Source organism: Capricornis sumatraensis, chromosome 11 (genome assembly GCF_032405125.1).
Source record: "Capricornis sumatraensis isolate serow.1 chromosome 11, serow.2, whole genome shotgun sequence".
NCBI lineage: Eukaryota > Metazoa > Chordata > Mammalia > Artiodactyla > Bovidae > Capricornis > Capricornis sumatraensis.
In genome coordinates, this window is record NC_091079.1 from 62,841,660 (window position 1) to 62,855,762 (window position 14,103).

Genomic DNA, 14,103 nt, shown 5'->3' on the forward strand with positions numbered 1-14,103 from the left:
CCTTTTGTGGATCAGTTTTAATGCTTTCTACCTGCTGAGGGTGTTAACTTTTCTAAACCCTGTTAATGTCAGCCCCTGAGAATTTTTTAAGACTGGATTTTTTATTTCTGATATAGCCTTAATATTCTGGGGTGACCAGAAGTGTCATATTATAACCAAATACTACTTGTCTGGGACCCCAAAATGACTTTCCACTTCGTAAGAGGAAATTTGGTAGTAAAATTTTTAAGTCCACACGAAACTGAGCTAACAGGTTAGATGATATTGCTATTATAAGATTGAGAACTTGTTCACAATAGGATGGCTGTGAGGTAGAAACGTATCTGTGCAATGTGGTAAATGTTAAAATCAGAAGTGTGGCAGAGTGCAGTGGGGGAGGTTCCTGATTTCTCATTAAGAGTTGAAGAAAGCTTCACAGAGTTGGATCTTTTGTGTAGGAGTTTGCCAGGAGAGGGTGCAGAGTGGCAAGAATTGAAGGGAGTAAGTGAATAGAAAGGGGAGTGTAGTAGGGATAGTGAGGTGGGGTCAATAGGTTAGGGCCAGGTTGTAATTCTCTGACATGGTAATAAATTGTGAATTCTATTTCACAGACTGTGAGCAGTGAGAGGTTCTCAATTAGAGATGCAATCTTGTTTATTTATTTGCCTTTAACATAAAAGCATTTGGAAGGTATTATTCATGGATTGGAGTGGAGAAAGTCCTGAAGAGACCTGTTAAGGCCCGGTCATGAAAGAAATAACCTTGTTTGAACAGAAGCAAAGAAGAAACAGTGGAGCCTAGTCTAGTCTGTCACTTGAATCATCACTGAGTTGGGGGGTAAAGGGAAACTACAATTTGTTGAGTCTCTCAGCTGCCATAGAACTGTCAAGGGTGCTTTATATAATACGTTTGCAACTGAATTTACTCATCACTGAAAAAGGAAAAAAACCTTGACTGCAATGAACGAAGGGAAAAAAAGTCTAACAGTTTATTAGCCTTAGTCCTCAGAAACTGTCTACAGAGAAATTTGTTTGCTAGTATATATTTACATGAAAACAAAAATTGAATAGATCTTACTGAGTTTTTGTAGGATGGAGCTGTCATTGTTTCTATAACCTCGATTTCTGATGTGCTCTCGTATGTCATTCTTTTCAAGAATATTTGTGTTTTAAGAAAATCTGGATTAGTTTGTACTTGCCTCATGTGCGGAATTTTGAGAACCAAAAACAAACGGTCAGGAAAACAAACTGTCAGGAAGACCTCCTTCCCAACATAGTTTTGTTGAGCACTTACAGGCAAGTGCTGTACAAAGCACTAGATGCTTTGGAAGTGACGCTTGTGCCCTCTGTGATCCAAGAGAAACCTATAACCCCATATCCCAAGATTAACCTCATTTAATGATGTCATGATTTATGTTCCACTTTATAATTTGGACGTTATTTTTATTTACTGAAGTTACTTTTCATAGCAACCTTGTGAAGTAGGTGAATATTGCTATTAATTTTCTTGTGGAGAAAATAAAGTTAATGATTGTTAAAATTTTAAGAGGAGGGTAAAGGCCGAGATTTTACCATGTCATCCTTTCCGTTGGTTGGTAATCAGGTTTTTAAAAACTCATGAATGAGATGTCAGAGAAGAATAAAAAATGAATTCAGAGGTGGAAGTTGCTTCAAAGATAGACAAAAATGCATGTAAAGGACAATGACAGCTTATAACTAGGTACATTCAAAGTTTTGAGGTTGGGGTGTTTTTTTTTTTTGGTTGCATTGGATCTTAGTTGGCGTGTGTGATTGTGAGCAGGGATTGAACCCAGGCCCCTTGCACTGGGAGTGTGGAGTCTTAACTTTTGGACCAGCAGGGAAATACTCAGAGTTCTTTTTATTAAATAAAGAGATTAATAAAGTGAAGGCTGGTTTGCCACAGAATGCTGATAGATTTTTGTTTATTTTTTAAATTACAAAAATTTTTTTGGATGTGCTACATGGCATATGGGATCTTTGTTCCCTGACCAGAATCGGACCTGTTTCCCTTCTTCCCTTGCATTGGAAACTCAGTCTTAACCACTGAAACACTAGGGAAGTCTAGTCCTTCTAGATAGGTTTATTTATTTATTTTTTGATTTAGCAGTATCATTGAATGGTATCAAGTATCACTAGGAAGGTAAGTGAGTATAAGTTAAGATGGGTATACTTCTGCACTCTCATTTCCAACATTGCAGTTGTACCTTTTTTTAATGACCTGCTTTAGTGCCGGGTTTGGTGCTCATGTTGTCAGGAGGCAGTGTAATCCCGTTGAAGAATAGTGCAGCAAGCACTCTGCAGTAGCTTTAGTTTCCTCTTAAGGTTGAGAATAAGAATACTCTTACTGCATGAATATGTAGTGAAGTTTAATATGTTGTGTATATGTAGATTGCATATACAAAAGGACTTTATGCATAAAATCAGGGGTGTATTCTTTGTTTCATTTAGGGGGAGGATCACCTATTCACTGGCAAATGCATTTGAGAAGGATTTCCATAGGAAGGTCATGAATGTCATTTATCAGGGTTTATTTTTTTTAATGTACTTATTTATTTATTTGTGGCTGTGCTGGGTCTTTGTTGCTGCGTAGGCTTTTCTCTAATTGCAGGGAGCAGGGGATACTCCTCATTGCAATACGAGGGCTTCTTGTTGCAGAGCACTGGCTTTAGAGCACAGGCTCAGTAATTACGGTGCACAGGCTTAGTTGCTCGGTGACATGTGGGATCTTCCTGAACTAGGGATCAAATTCATGTCTCCTGCATTGGCAGGTGGATTCTTTACCACTGAGCTACCAGGAAAGTCCTAGAGTTTATTTTTTAGTCCTATGCTTTTTTGAGAAAATAAATACAAAGAGTTCCTGGCAAAGCAGAATATGATTCTTAAATCAGATGAATGGTTGGTTGCCTGGTTTCTATCTTATTCACATCAACTCAGCTGATTACGGAGAAGGCAGTGGCTCCCCACTCCAGTACTCTTGCCTGGAAAGTCCCATGGATGGAGGAGCCTGGTGGGCTGCAGTCCATGAGGTTGCTAAGAATTGGACACGACTGAGCGACTTCACCTTCACTTTTCACTTTCATGCATTGGAGAAGGAAATGGCAACCCACTCCAATGTTCTTGCCTAGAGAATCCCAGGGATGGGGGAGCCTGGTGGGCTGCCATCTATGGGGTTGCCCAGAGTTGGGCACAACTGAAGCGACTTAGCAGCAGCAGCAGCTGATTACAAATAAGTTTCCAGATGGTTTGAAATAAGATGCAGCAGTGATAGCATGTTATTACTAAGTTAGGTGTGCTTTTATGAAAGCTATTGTCAACCTGGAGGAGCTCACTTGTTTTGAGATTTATTTTTGATATCAAGAACCAAGTAGTTTACGCCTTTCAAAAGGGTTTTAATATCTGTAGTGTGGATATGACTTGTTCTTATACACAGAAACAGGTGGTTGCTCAGTCGCTAACTTGTGCCTAACTCTTTGTGATCCCTTGGACTGCAGCATGCCAGGCCTCCCTGTCCCTCACCATCTCCCGGAGTTGGCTCAAACTTATGTCCATTGAGTCAGTGATGGTATCTAACCATCTCACCCTCTGCTGCCCGCTTCTTCTTTTGTCCTCAGTCTTTCCCAGCGTCAGGATCTTTTCCAGTGAGTTGGCTCTTCACATCAGGTGGCCAGAGGACTGAGCTTCAACTTCAGCATCAGGCCTTCCAGTGAATATTCAGGGTTGATTTCCTTTAGGATTAACTGGTTTGATCTCCATGCTGTTCAAGCGACCCCCAAGAGTCTTGAAAGTACCATCAATTCTTCAGTATTCAGCCTTCTTTATGGTCCAACTCTCACATTCATACATAGCTATTGAAAAGACCTCAGAAGGAACTTATTTGCCATCTATTAACGTTTTAGATTGAGGTGAACATTCTTTACTAGTGTCCATGTAGGGTTAAAGATCACAAACAAAACCCTAATATTTCACAGATAGGGTAGGAAACATGACGTTGTCCATTAAGAACTAGCTGAGGAAAGCCTTCAACAAATAACTACAGAATGTTACAGAAATAGAAACACCATATATTTACAAACCTACTTGGCAGAATTTTAAGAAATGCCCTGTACACACTTTAGAGTGAGTTTTTCCGAAAGATTGGGAAGGGTAACATTGTTTGAATGATTTTAATTTTTTCGAAGTTTTTTTAATATTTATTTTTGGCTATGCTGGGTCTTCCACGCTGCATGCAGGCTTTCTGTAGTTGCAGTGAGCTGGGGCTATTCTTCATGTGGTGTGTGGATTTATCATTGATTGTTGAAATGCCATTTAACTTATCAAAGGAAAGCAGAGTCATTAGATTTCAATTAATTTATGGTTTATGGATGTTTATATACCAGAAAATTGACAAAATTATTTTCTTACTGTTATATTTTTGCTGTACCACGCAGCTTGCAGAATATTAGTTCCATGACCAGGGATTGAACCCTGGCCATAGCAGTGAAAGGGCTGAGTTCTATCCACTGGTCTGCCAGGGAACTCCTGAGATATGTTAAGTTAAAACTTAATACAGGTTGCAAAGGGAAGACTATTCAAGCCAACAATTAACAGCACCTGTTGAAAAAGCCTTTTAAAGTCATGTATTATGATAAATACTGGGAAAATAAAATCTAGAGAGTATGCCTGCTATCAAGGAACAGGAAAGGATCAGTGTCTGTTTACTGTTCCCTTCTTTACACGTGAACTGCTTGTTTATTCTCCTGACTTCAAACCCTTTTACTCTAGGGAGTAACTTCACATTCTACATTTAATGTTACAGAGGAAATAAAAGCCAATAGAGATGTAGTCTCTAAGTGCCTGTCTTCAAACCTCTCTCTGTATGTATACTGATTGTCTAATGCTTCTGGATCCCAGACTTTTCTAAGAATCTTATAGATTTGATAATTCCTTCTCTTTGCAATATTTCTCTTTGCAGTGTCCTCTCTTTTTCTTAATGACTTCTTCCTTTCAGCATTTAAACATGTTTTAATTTTTGCCTTAAAAAACCCAAACTCTTAACTTGAATATCTCACTCTATCCCTTTACAGCCAGATTTTTCATTGTCTGTCTTGTGTCTCTAATTCATCTTCTATTCATAACACAAGAGTAGACCATAGCAGTGGGATGATGCTAAGTGAAGTGAAGTTGCTCAGTCGTGTCCGACTCTTTGCAACCCCATGGACTGTAGCCTACCAGGCTCTTCTGTCTATGGGATTTTCCAGGCAGGAATACTGGAGTGGGTTGCCATTTCCTTCTCCAGGAGATCTTCCCAACCCAGGGATTGAACCTGGGTCTCCCGCATTGTAGACAGATGCTTTACCGTCTGAGCCACCAGGGAAGTCCCTGATGCTAGATTTTTAAATTGTTGAGTCGCTAAGTCGTGAGTGACTGACTCTTGCTGTCCCATGAACTGTAGCCTGCCACACTTCTCTGTCTATGGGATTTTCCAGGCAAGAAGGGGTGGGTTGCCATTTCCTTCTCCAGGGAATCTTTCCAACCCAGGGATCAAACCTGAATCTCCTGCATTGGCAAAATAGGAACCTGAATATTAGGAAACTTGTAAATTAAAGAATTTTGAAGATTATACTGAAAACTGATGAAACATTGAAGATTTTTAAGTAAAGGAGCAACATAAAACTTAGTGTTTTAGGAAGATCTTTCTGGCAATGTTGTGGGAAATGAAGAAAGTATTGTATTTTGGAGCAAGGAGACCAAGAAACTGTTTGAGTAATCTAGGAGAGTAATGATGAGTTCTGAATTAAGGCAGTGGTAGAAAAAAGAAGCAATGCAACAAATTCAAGGGAAATAATTACATCTTCCTTTTACAAATATAGGAATTACATCTTCCTTTAAAAATCTAGTATTAATTGATCTTTCTAATTCTGAACCAGTGTAGAAACAGTAATATTTTATACATCTAGCACTTAGTACTCTTGCCTGGAAAATCCATGGATGGAGGAGCCTGGTAGGCTGCAGTCCATGGGGTCGCTAAGAGTCGGACACAACTGAGCGACTTCACTTGCACCATGCATTGGAGAAGGAAATGGCAGACCACTCCAGTATTCTTGCCTGGAGAATCCCAGGGACAGCGGAGCCTGGTGGGCTGCCGTCTGTGGGGTCGCACAGAGTAGGACACGACTGAAGCGACGCAGCAGCAGCAGCAGCAGCACTTAGTACTAGCAGCTGCAGCTATCTTTTGGATATCAGACACCATACTTGGCTTGCGTTGACTGATTAAATTTCTGTATCAGATCTATGGTACAGGTGGATGCATATGAGGATATTGAGCCATGTGGTCATACAGATGGAGCTAGGGTACCTAATTCACCTTGTCTTATGTATGCTTTTATGCCTTGTAGTGTTAAACACATAGTAGTTATTCAGTACTTGCAAATATTCTCTATTTAGTCTGCATAAGAAACGTTTCCAAGAAGAGAGTGGTGTTTTGGGGTGTTGGCTATGGTGTGGTTGTAAATAACATACTTCTATATCTCCTTTTCAGATCTGGATGGTGCTCTACTCTCAGGGCCAGATTGTGATAGGAATGTCAATGCAAATTTATTGACTGAAGCCAGCTCTGGTCAAGAAGGAGGTGATGCTGGTAGGTACAGTAGAATTTTAGCAGGAGTACCTTTAAGAGGATTTGAAGTTTTGGAATGTGTATGTGTTTATTAAGGACTTACAGCAGTTTCTTTTCATTAAAGGAAAGTGGTAGGTATTAATATAAGCACTTTCAGTCTGTGGCAGCTAATGTTGATTATAGAATTTAGAAGACTGGTAAATACATGAATAGGTGTTTCTTTTTCTTTGAAGGAGACATGTTAAAGCTCTTAACTATCAAAAGCAATTAAGTTAATAGATTGTGGCTTTTAGCTAGTGTATAGATGGGATGAGAATGGTAATTATCAGAATGGTTGACTAGTGTATTTTAACTAGCTTTGATGTAAATTAATAGTTTGGTTGTTGATGACTATAGAAAATACCAATTCTAAATAGTGATGTTTATAACTGCTTTGTGGGAAGTGTCCTGCACAAGAAGACAAAGAATCCATGAGTATTCCAAAGAATAATATAGGTAAATTAAGTAGGAGAAAGCTCTCTTTATGGAATGTCATGCTAACATATTTTTGCAACCTCCAGGGGAAGTAGTTCAAAATCATCATTAGATAGTAAGCCACTATTGCTAGGTTCATCCCATGATGCCTGGGTGAAAGTCTGTTGCAATCATCAGTCTTGATTATATCATTGATCCAAATAAAAAAGAGACATTTGCTTGGGGATAGTTGGAAAAGTGAATATGTAGTATGGTTTAAATGATATTCCTAACAATATAAAAATTCTTGGATGTGATAAAAGCACTATAGTTTATGTAAGAGTTCTAAAAGATACTGTGTTGAGGGGTAAAGTGATGAAGCATGCAAGTTGTTTTCAAATATTACATAAAAGGTGTACATGTGCATCCATAGAGAGAAAGCACTTGGCAAAATTAACATTTGTTGAAAAAAGTGATACAATTTCTATAGCTTTAGAAATCTTTTAAGCAGTTGGGACAACAGTGGTACTCCTTACAGAAAGCTCACAGGGGCTTTTGAGTATATGGTGTGCACAGACCAAAATTAAGCTATAACTCTGAAGAAACTACCTTAAGGTGGTTTCTCCTAACTGTTGAAAGAAGTTATATAAAAAAAACTTTTTTTTTTTTTTCAATTGGCTGCTTTGGGCCTTCTCTCCTGTGCATGGGCTTTCTGTAGCTGCTGAGAGTAGGGGCTTCTCATTTTCGTGGCTTCTTTCGTTACGGAGCAGAGGTTCTGGATGCATGCTGTGGTGCAGGGGCTTAGCCTGCCCTGAGGCATGTAGGGTCTTCTCAGATGAGGGATCAAACCTGTGTCCCCTGCATTGGCAGGCAGATTCTTAACCAGTGAACCACCAGGGAAGTCACTGAATGGTGTATATTTTGGACATACAAGCATAGTAAACAAGCATAGTCCTTGCTGTTAGAGCTTACTTTGTTTTGCTCTGATTTGGACAAGAGCTATGAGTCATAAAACTCAAAACTTTATTTAGAAGTGTGAAACTGAAAATTGATTAACCTTCACAGGCTACTACTCCCAACCTTCCTCCTTCTCACACACACAGATGTGTCTCACTTTACCCCAAAGCAGTATTGCATTACAATTAAAATACGTAATTATGGATTCAGAGGACTTTTCTAACATTAAAAAACAGTAAGTGAGAGTATTCCCAGTACAAAACAATTTACAGTAGTAGTAATGAATCACAATTTTTAAATACCTTGGAGATTTTTTTGTATTGTGGATATTAATACTTTCACTTTTTCCTTAAGAGGGAAATCTTAAGTTCTTTTATTTTTATAAGAGGCAATGTATTTGGCAAATAGATATAGAAAATTGAATTCTTAGAAAACCTATTTAGCAGGCATTCATTTATAAAATTGTATGTATGGGAGAAAATTTGCTACATTCCTGCACAAGTGTACTATGCATATATCCTAGAAAGGAGTGTTCAGGCAGAGGACAGAGTAAGTGCAAAGTGCAAAAGGTTTGAAGTAGTAGCCATTTTACCAACGTGGAATAGAATAGAGGCCAGTGTGGTTGGAATAGAATAACCAAGGGAGTGGTTTGGAAGCAAGGGCTAGATCAGTTAAGGCTTCGTAGTGTAGTGGTAGTCTTTGGCTTGCACTGTAAGATCGTTAGTCCTAGCAGACTTTAGTGGAGTAGTATCTGGTTCTGATTTAAAGTGTTTTAAAAATCTGATTGCTGTGTTGAGAATGAGCTCTAGGAAGGCACCACGGTGTGAGCTTGGAGACAAACTGATGGCTATTGAAAATAATCCAGAGGCAACAGTTGCTGATGAGTTGGGATAGCGTGGCAGTAGTTATGGGGGATTCTGGATATGTTTACATTACCAAAGGAGTACTTTCCAGATTTTTATTTAAGGATGAAGTTAGATTTTGGTAAACTCCCAGATTCATTGCTACCTTGCCCTCCAACGTGTCTGAAACAACAAGTAGGGGTCTAATAATATAAGAATTTTACTTTCGTAATTACCCTATATTTATACTCATCATCCTTAGCCCATCTTTTCTGTACTGATCGAAGACTGTCCCATTCCACAGCTGGGCTTCAGTGTGGTATGTCTTCAGTGGCAGAAAGGTTAGAAACAGCAACAATTCAAAGGGGAGTTTCATGTAGGCTCCACATACCATTAAATAGTATTTTACTCTACTGAATTTTTTCTTCTGTGTTTAAATTGTATTTTAAACTTCAGTTTGTTATTTATTCTAATACCAGGATATAAATTAGGATAATAAGGTACAAGGCCATCTCAGTTAGACTAAATAACCGTTAGACTAAATAACAGTTTTTTAATATAACTCTTTTATATTAGGCTGTTCTATCATGATGCTGATAAAATAGTTTTATATCCATCTTTTTAATTCCAGTAAGAGTCATCTTAATTACCATCATTATATCAAAATCACTTTTTAATTGTATTAGGTCCTTCACATGATTTCAAGTATGGCCTGATGCCTGGCCCTTCTAGCGATTTCAAGTATGGATTGATACCAGGTACTTCAAACGATTACAAGTATGGATTGATACCAGGTGCTTCTAACGATTTCAAGTATGGATTATTGCCTGAATCTTGGCCAAAACAAGAAACTTGGGAAAATGGCAAGTATTAGTTAAAACATCTACAGAGCTCTTAATACTGTTTTTATCAATTAATTAAAAGCTTCCACATTCTGGGTTTTAAAAAACTCAGATGGTAGTAGCCATACAATAATCCCTATTCTCAGGAATAGGCAAGCTTTTGACAAGTTTTCTGTTTAATGTATAATAATTGCTTTTTTGTTGTTGTTTTTAATTCTCAAAAGGTGAATCATCTCTAATCATGAACAAGTTAAAATGCCCTCATTGTAGCTATGTAGCCAAATACAGACGAACACTAAAAAGGCATTTGCTCATTCATACGGGAGTCAGATCATTTAGCTGTGATATTTGTGGAAAACTGTTTACTCGAAGAGAACATGTAAAAAGACATTCCCTGGTAAGTAACTTACTTAGATGAAGTGTGTGTGTTTAAGGTATTTTAACACTATTTACCTGCAAATTTTTGCTTTAAACAATGAATGTTATTTGTGAAACCAGTACTGAACTTCATACAGAAAGATAATGGTGTATTTACTGTTTGTTAAATGGGAGGTTTAATTTGAGTGGTTCAAATTTATTATATTGTCTGTACTGTCCTAACATTGGTTTGTTTTTTTTTTTTACTTCAATTAGGTGCATAAAAAGGATAAAAAATACAAATGTATGGTGTGTAAGAAGATCTTCATGTTAGCAGCCAGTGTTGGAATAAGACATGGATCTCGGCGCTATGGTGTTTGTGTAGACTGTGCAGATAAATCACAACCAGGAGGACAAGAAGGTGTAGATCAGGGACAGGATACAGATTTCCCTCGGGATGAAGAATATGAGGGGAACGGTGGAGGAGAAGCTGATGAAGAGCTGGTTGATGATGGAGAAGATCAGAATGATGCATCTCGATGGGATGAATCAGGAGATGTTTGTATGTCTCTTGATGACTAACTGACCTACTATACTCCTCAAGGATGCTGCATTTGGACATAATATGAATCAACAATTTGGATTGTTGAACTTGAAGGCTTGCAAAATATGGTACATGCTGGATGGTAGTTACATTGCTGTGAAAACTGTAGGGTCAAAGCCTTATAGCAAAAAAAAAATTTTTTTTTTATATTTGCACAGGACTGTACAGCAAACAACCTTGTGGTTGAATTACATGGAGTTCACACATCTTCAGTCAGTTATCAAAGTAAAAATATTTTTTATTTATAGGATATACAGTAAGTATTTGGATCCTCTGAAAATATAATACTTGTTCTTAAAAAAGCTTACATTCATGTGCCACTTTAACATGAATGAAGAAAATTCATTTATTAAGAGTACAGTGACAGTTGACCTAATTACTCTGTCCATCAAACCACTCAGGCTAGTTTGTACTAGTAGAGTTTTGTTTCTATTTTTATTTTTATTAATTTTATTTTTTTTAATACAGATTTTCAGTGAGGGGCCTTTTCAACCCCATTGGTTCTACTTTTCTGTATTTTTCACTTTATTTTGCTTCATAACTTAAACCAAGTCTCTTCTAGTCTTAGGTATTATTTCTCAATTTTGTGCTGATGGGCATGTTTATAAGAACTGGAGAGGTAATTTATTGGAATGAACTAACTGACTTCCTCCATTCCCCCTTTCCTTTCTGACATGAATTTTACTACTTTATAAATGAAGAATGATGTTGCAAAGTACCATGGTGAGGTTGACAAATACCACTAAAATGATTATGATTTAAAAGTAACTTTCTCCTGCTGCTCTAATCTGATAAATGGTTACTATATGACGTTTCTGACAAGGCATTTGGTTTTGGGTATCTGTTACTTTGGCACTACTCTTGTTTGCTTCCTTTTATTTTTGCCAGTGTACTATACCTCAGTCCTATTTGAAAAGACAGAAGTCTGATTGAAAGAAAAGTCATAGAAATAATAAGTGAAATGATTTGTTTTATAATTTATCCTCCATGTCCAGTTTGGTTAGCTTGTTATGCAATATAAGTGAAATATCAGGTTTTTACTCCTGTGCCCTTTTATCATTAAAATGAACACAAAAAGTGCATTCTCTTTTGTTTCATACTTATGGGGTATTCAGGGTTTGAAATTATGATAGATAATTAATTTATTTTTCAATTCCTTGAAATCACTACATCTTGATATATATATAGTCTTTTTAGTAGTCACCATGATTCAACAATCTGCAAAGGTCTTACAAATAAAATATTGCGAGGCTTTACAATTTATTATTCTGTTCACTAAATTCTTCGAGATACAAGGGATGATGTATTAAGTTGAAATCGCCAGATTTATTTAGTCTGATGAATGAATTAACTGATTGACTCACAGCAGCATTTCACATAGTTGATATTAATATGCACAATGTTTATCAGGAACATACTGTATATTATATAAGATTGAGGGATATCATATTTTCAGCTTTCTTTTAAATAGAAATTGAGTATATTTTCCTATTTTATATCAGGTAACTAAATTATGCTAGTCATGTGGAAAAAATTGCTAAGTACACTTTGACAGACATAATCCTTTTGGTGCTCCATCTGATCAAAGTTGAAAAGACTGGGTTTTTTAAGAGACAGGCTTTCTTACTGTCTCTGATTTCAGTAGAAAGATGGTTTCACATTAGACATTGATGCTTCTGCTTGGATAAATCAAAGATAGAGTACAGTTACATGGTGAGATGCATCATTTGTCACCTAAACTTTATCATAGTTTCTATAAAACTGAAAAACTGACATGAACAGTTTTGGTTTGGTTTTTGTTTAAGACTGAAGAGTACATCTTTTTCTCAGTGTTCTAGACAAATGAGTAAAACGTAATTCTGGTGGGGTCCAAAGTAGACGTTAGTTGGGCAGAGATACTATGAATGGAAAAGTATTTTAAACGTAAAATGTTCTGCTTTGTGAATATGTAAGTATAGTATAAAGATTTCTTTCATCCCATTTATCCCTCTCCTTTAAAACAAACCATAGTTTACAATTGGTAGATCTGTCTATATATAAATATATATTAAAGAGAAAAGATATATATCTGAAAATCACCTAAATCTGCTTTATTAGACTACAGTTCACTTATTGCATAGAAACTGGACTTGGCTTTACATTCTTAATGTACTTTTACTTTTCCTTAAGATATGAACTTACTCTCTTTAAACTGATTTTCTTTACTACTTAAATTGTTTATGTATATCTGGTAAATTATGACCAAATTTTTGTTAGATTGCATACAGTAAATTGAAAATACACACTTGGTACACTACGGATTGTTGTGCTTTTGTTTTGGTTTTAGTTGGAAACAAGGTTTGATGTAGATGGCTTGTTACTGTTAATTTAAAATATTCTATAATTATTGTCCATTACCTTCTGTGTTGTGTTGTGACAGATTTGGCTATATTTTTAGTCAACTGAAATAATGATACTTTAAGACTTTGTTTTTAGAAAGGTAATCCAAAGGAAAAATGTTTATACTCTTGAATATATTAGCCTCAGCCTATATAAAAATTTCTTCTTTTAAAGTAAACATTTTACCAGAAACAGAACTGACAGATTTTTCTACTTGCTGACTGCCTAACTTATTTTGTTTCATGATCTTGAAGGGACTGCCTTTTCCCTTCTGGGTCTTTTTAAAAAAAATAGTTTAGTACTAAGGTATACTACTGGATGTTTCTATTTTTTTAAGTATATTCTTTTTCTGACTTACAGTACAGTTTCAGGAAGTTGATAGATACTAAGAACTCATGATTGGTCTCAGAGAGGTAACAGTGGAATACTCGTAATTTTGTCTGTGGCGCCCTGGCGGAATTATGTGTTACACATTTGCTGAATTTTTCTCTTGTAACTTGTATTTTAAATGAAAAATATTTTAGATCTTTTATTTAATGAAGGGGGAGAGTATAAACTGTTTATTTCCTATTCATTTTGTAGTAACAGACCCTCTCATATAAATCAAGATATCATGTATTATTTCTTAGGCGTCTCAGAGGCAGGCAGTTCCGTACAGCCCCTGCTTTTTCATTGTTATTGGCCCTTATTTTTCACATTCACTAGATATTTTGCTAAATTTCAGCACCCTAGCAATTAAGAGCTAAAAAAGAAAAGAAACATTATAAGGGAAAATGGAACAATAATGCATAGCTTTGAAATCGGAGGGGAAAGCATGAGCTGGTTTTTTGGTAGAGCCATCCTGCTGAGGAAGAGTGAGATGAAGAAGTTTATTCATGTATGTAAAGCACTTAGAACCCTGCCTGGTGCATAGTAGTGACATGACACATCGTAGTTGTTTAATAATACATGAGAACCAAGGGGGGAAAGGGTTGGAGGAATAGAGAACGCGGAATGAAAAAATTGGGGCTTAGAAATTTGTATTAATACAATGTGTTATAAAAGGCCTGATGACTAGTATAATAGTGGGGAAAGT

The 14,103-nt window shown here is 36.7% G+C and overlaps 1 protein-coding gene across 1 annotated transcript in view; it reads left to right on the forward strand.

Moving 5' to 3' along the window:
* ZBTB10 (zinc finger and BTB domain containing 10) overlaps positions 1-10,627 on the forward strand; it is a 27,798-nt gene extending 17,171 nt beyond the window's left edge. Inside the window, exons 3-6 of the mRNA XM_068984000.1 lie at positions 6,517-6,615; positions 9,605-9,709; positions 9,913-10,085; positions 10,322-10,627. Coding sequence (XP_068840101.1) covers positions 6,517-6,615; positions 9,605-9,709; positions 9,913-10,085; positions 10,322-10,627 — 683 coding nt within the window. The remainder of the gene's footprint in view (positions 1-6,516; positions 6,616-9,604; positions 9,710-9,912; positions 10,086-10,321) is intronic.
* Positions 10,628-14,103: the final 3,476 nt, after the last annotated feature.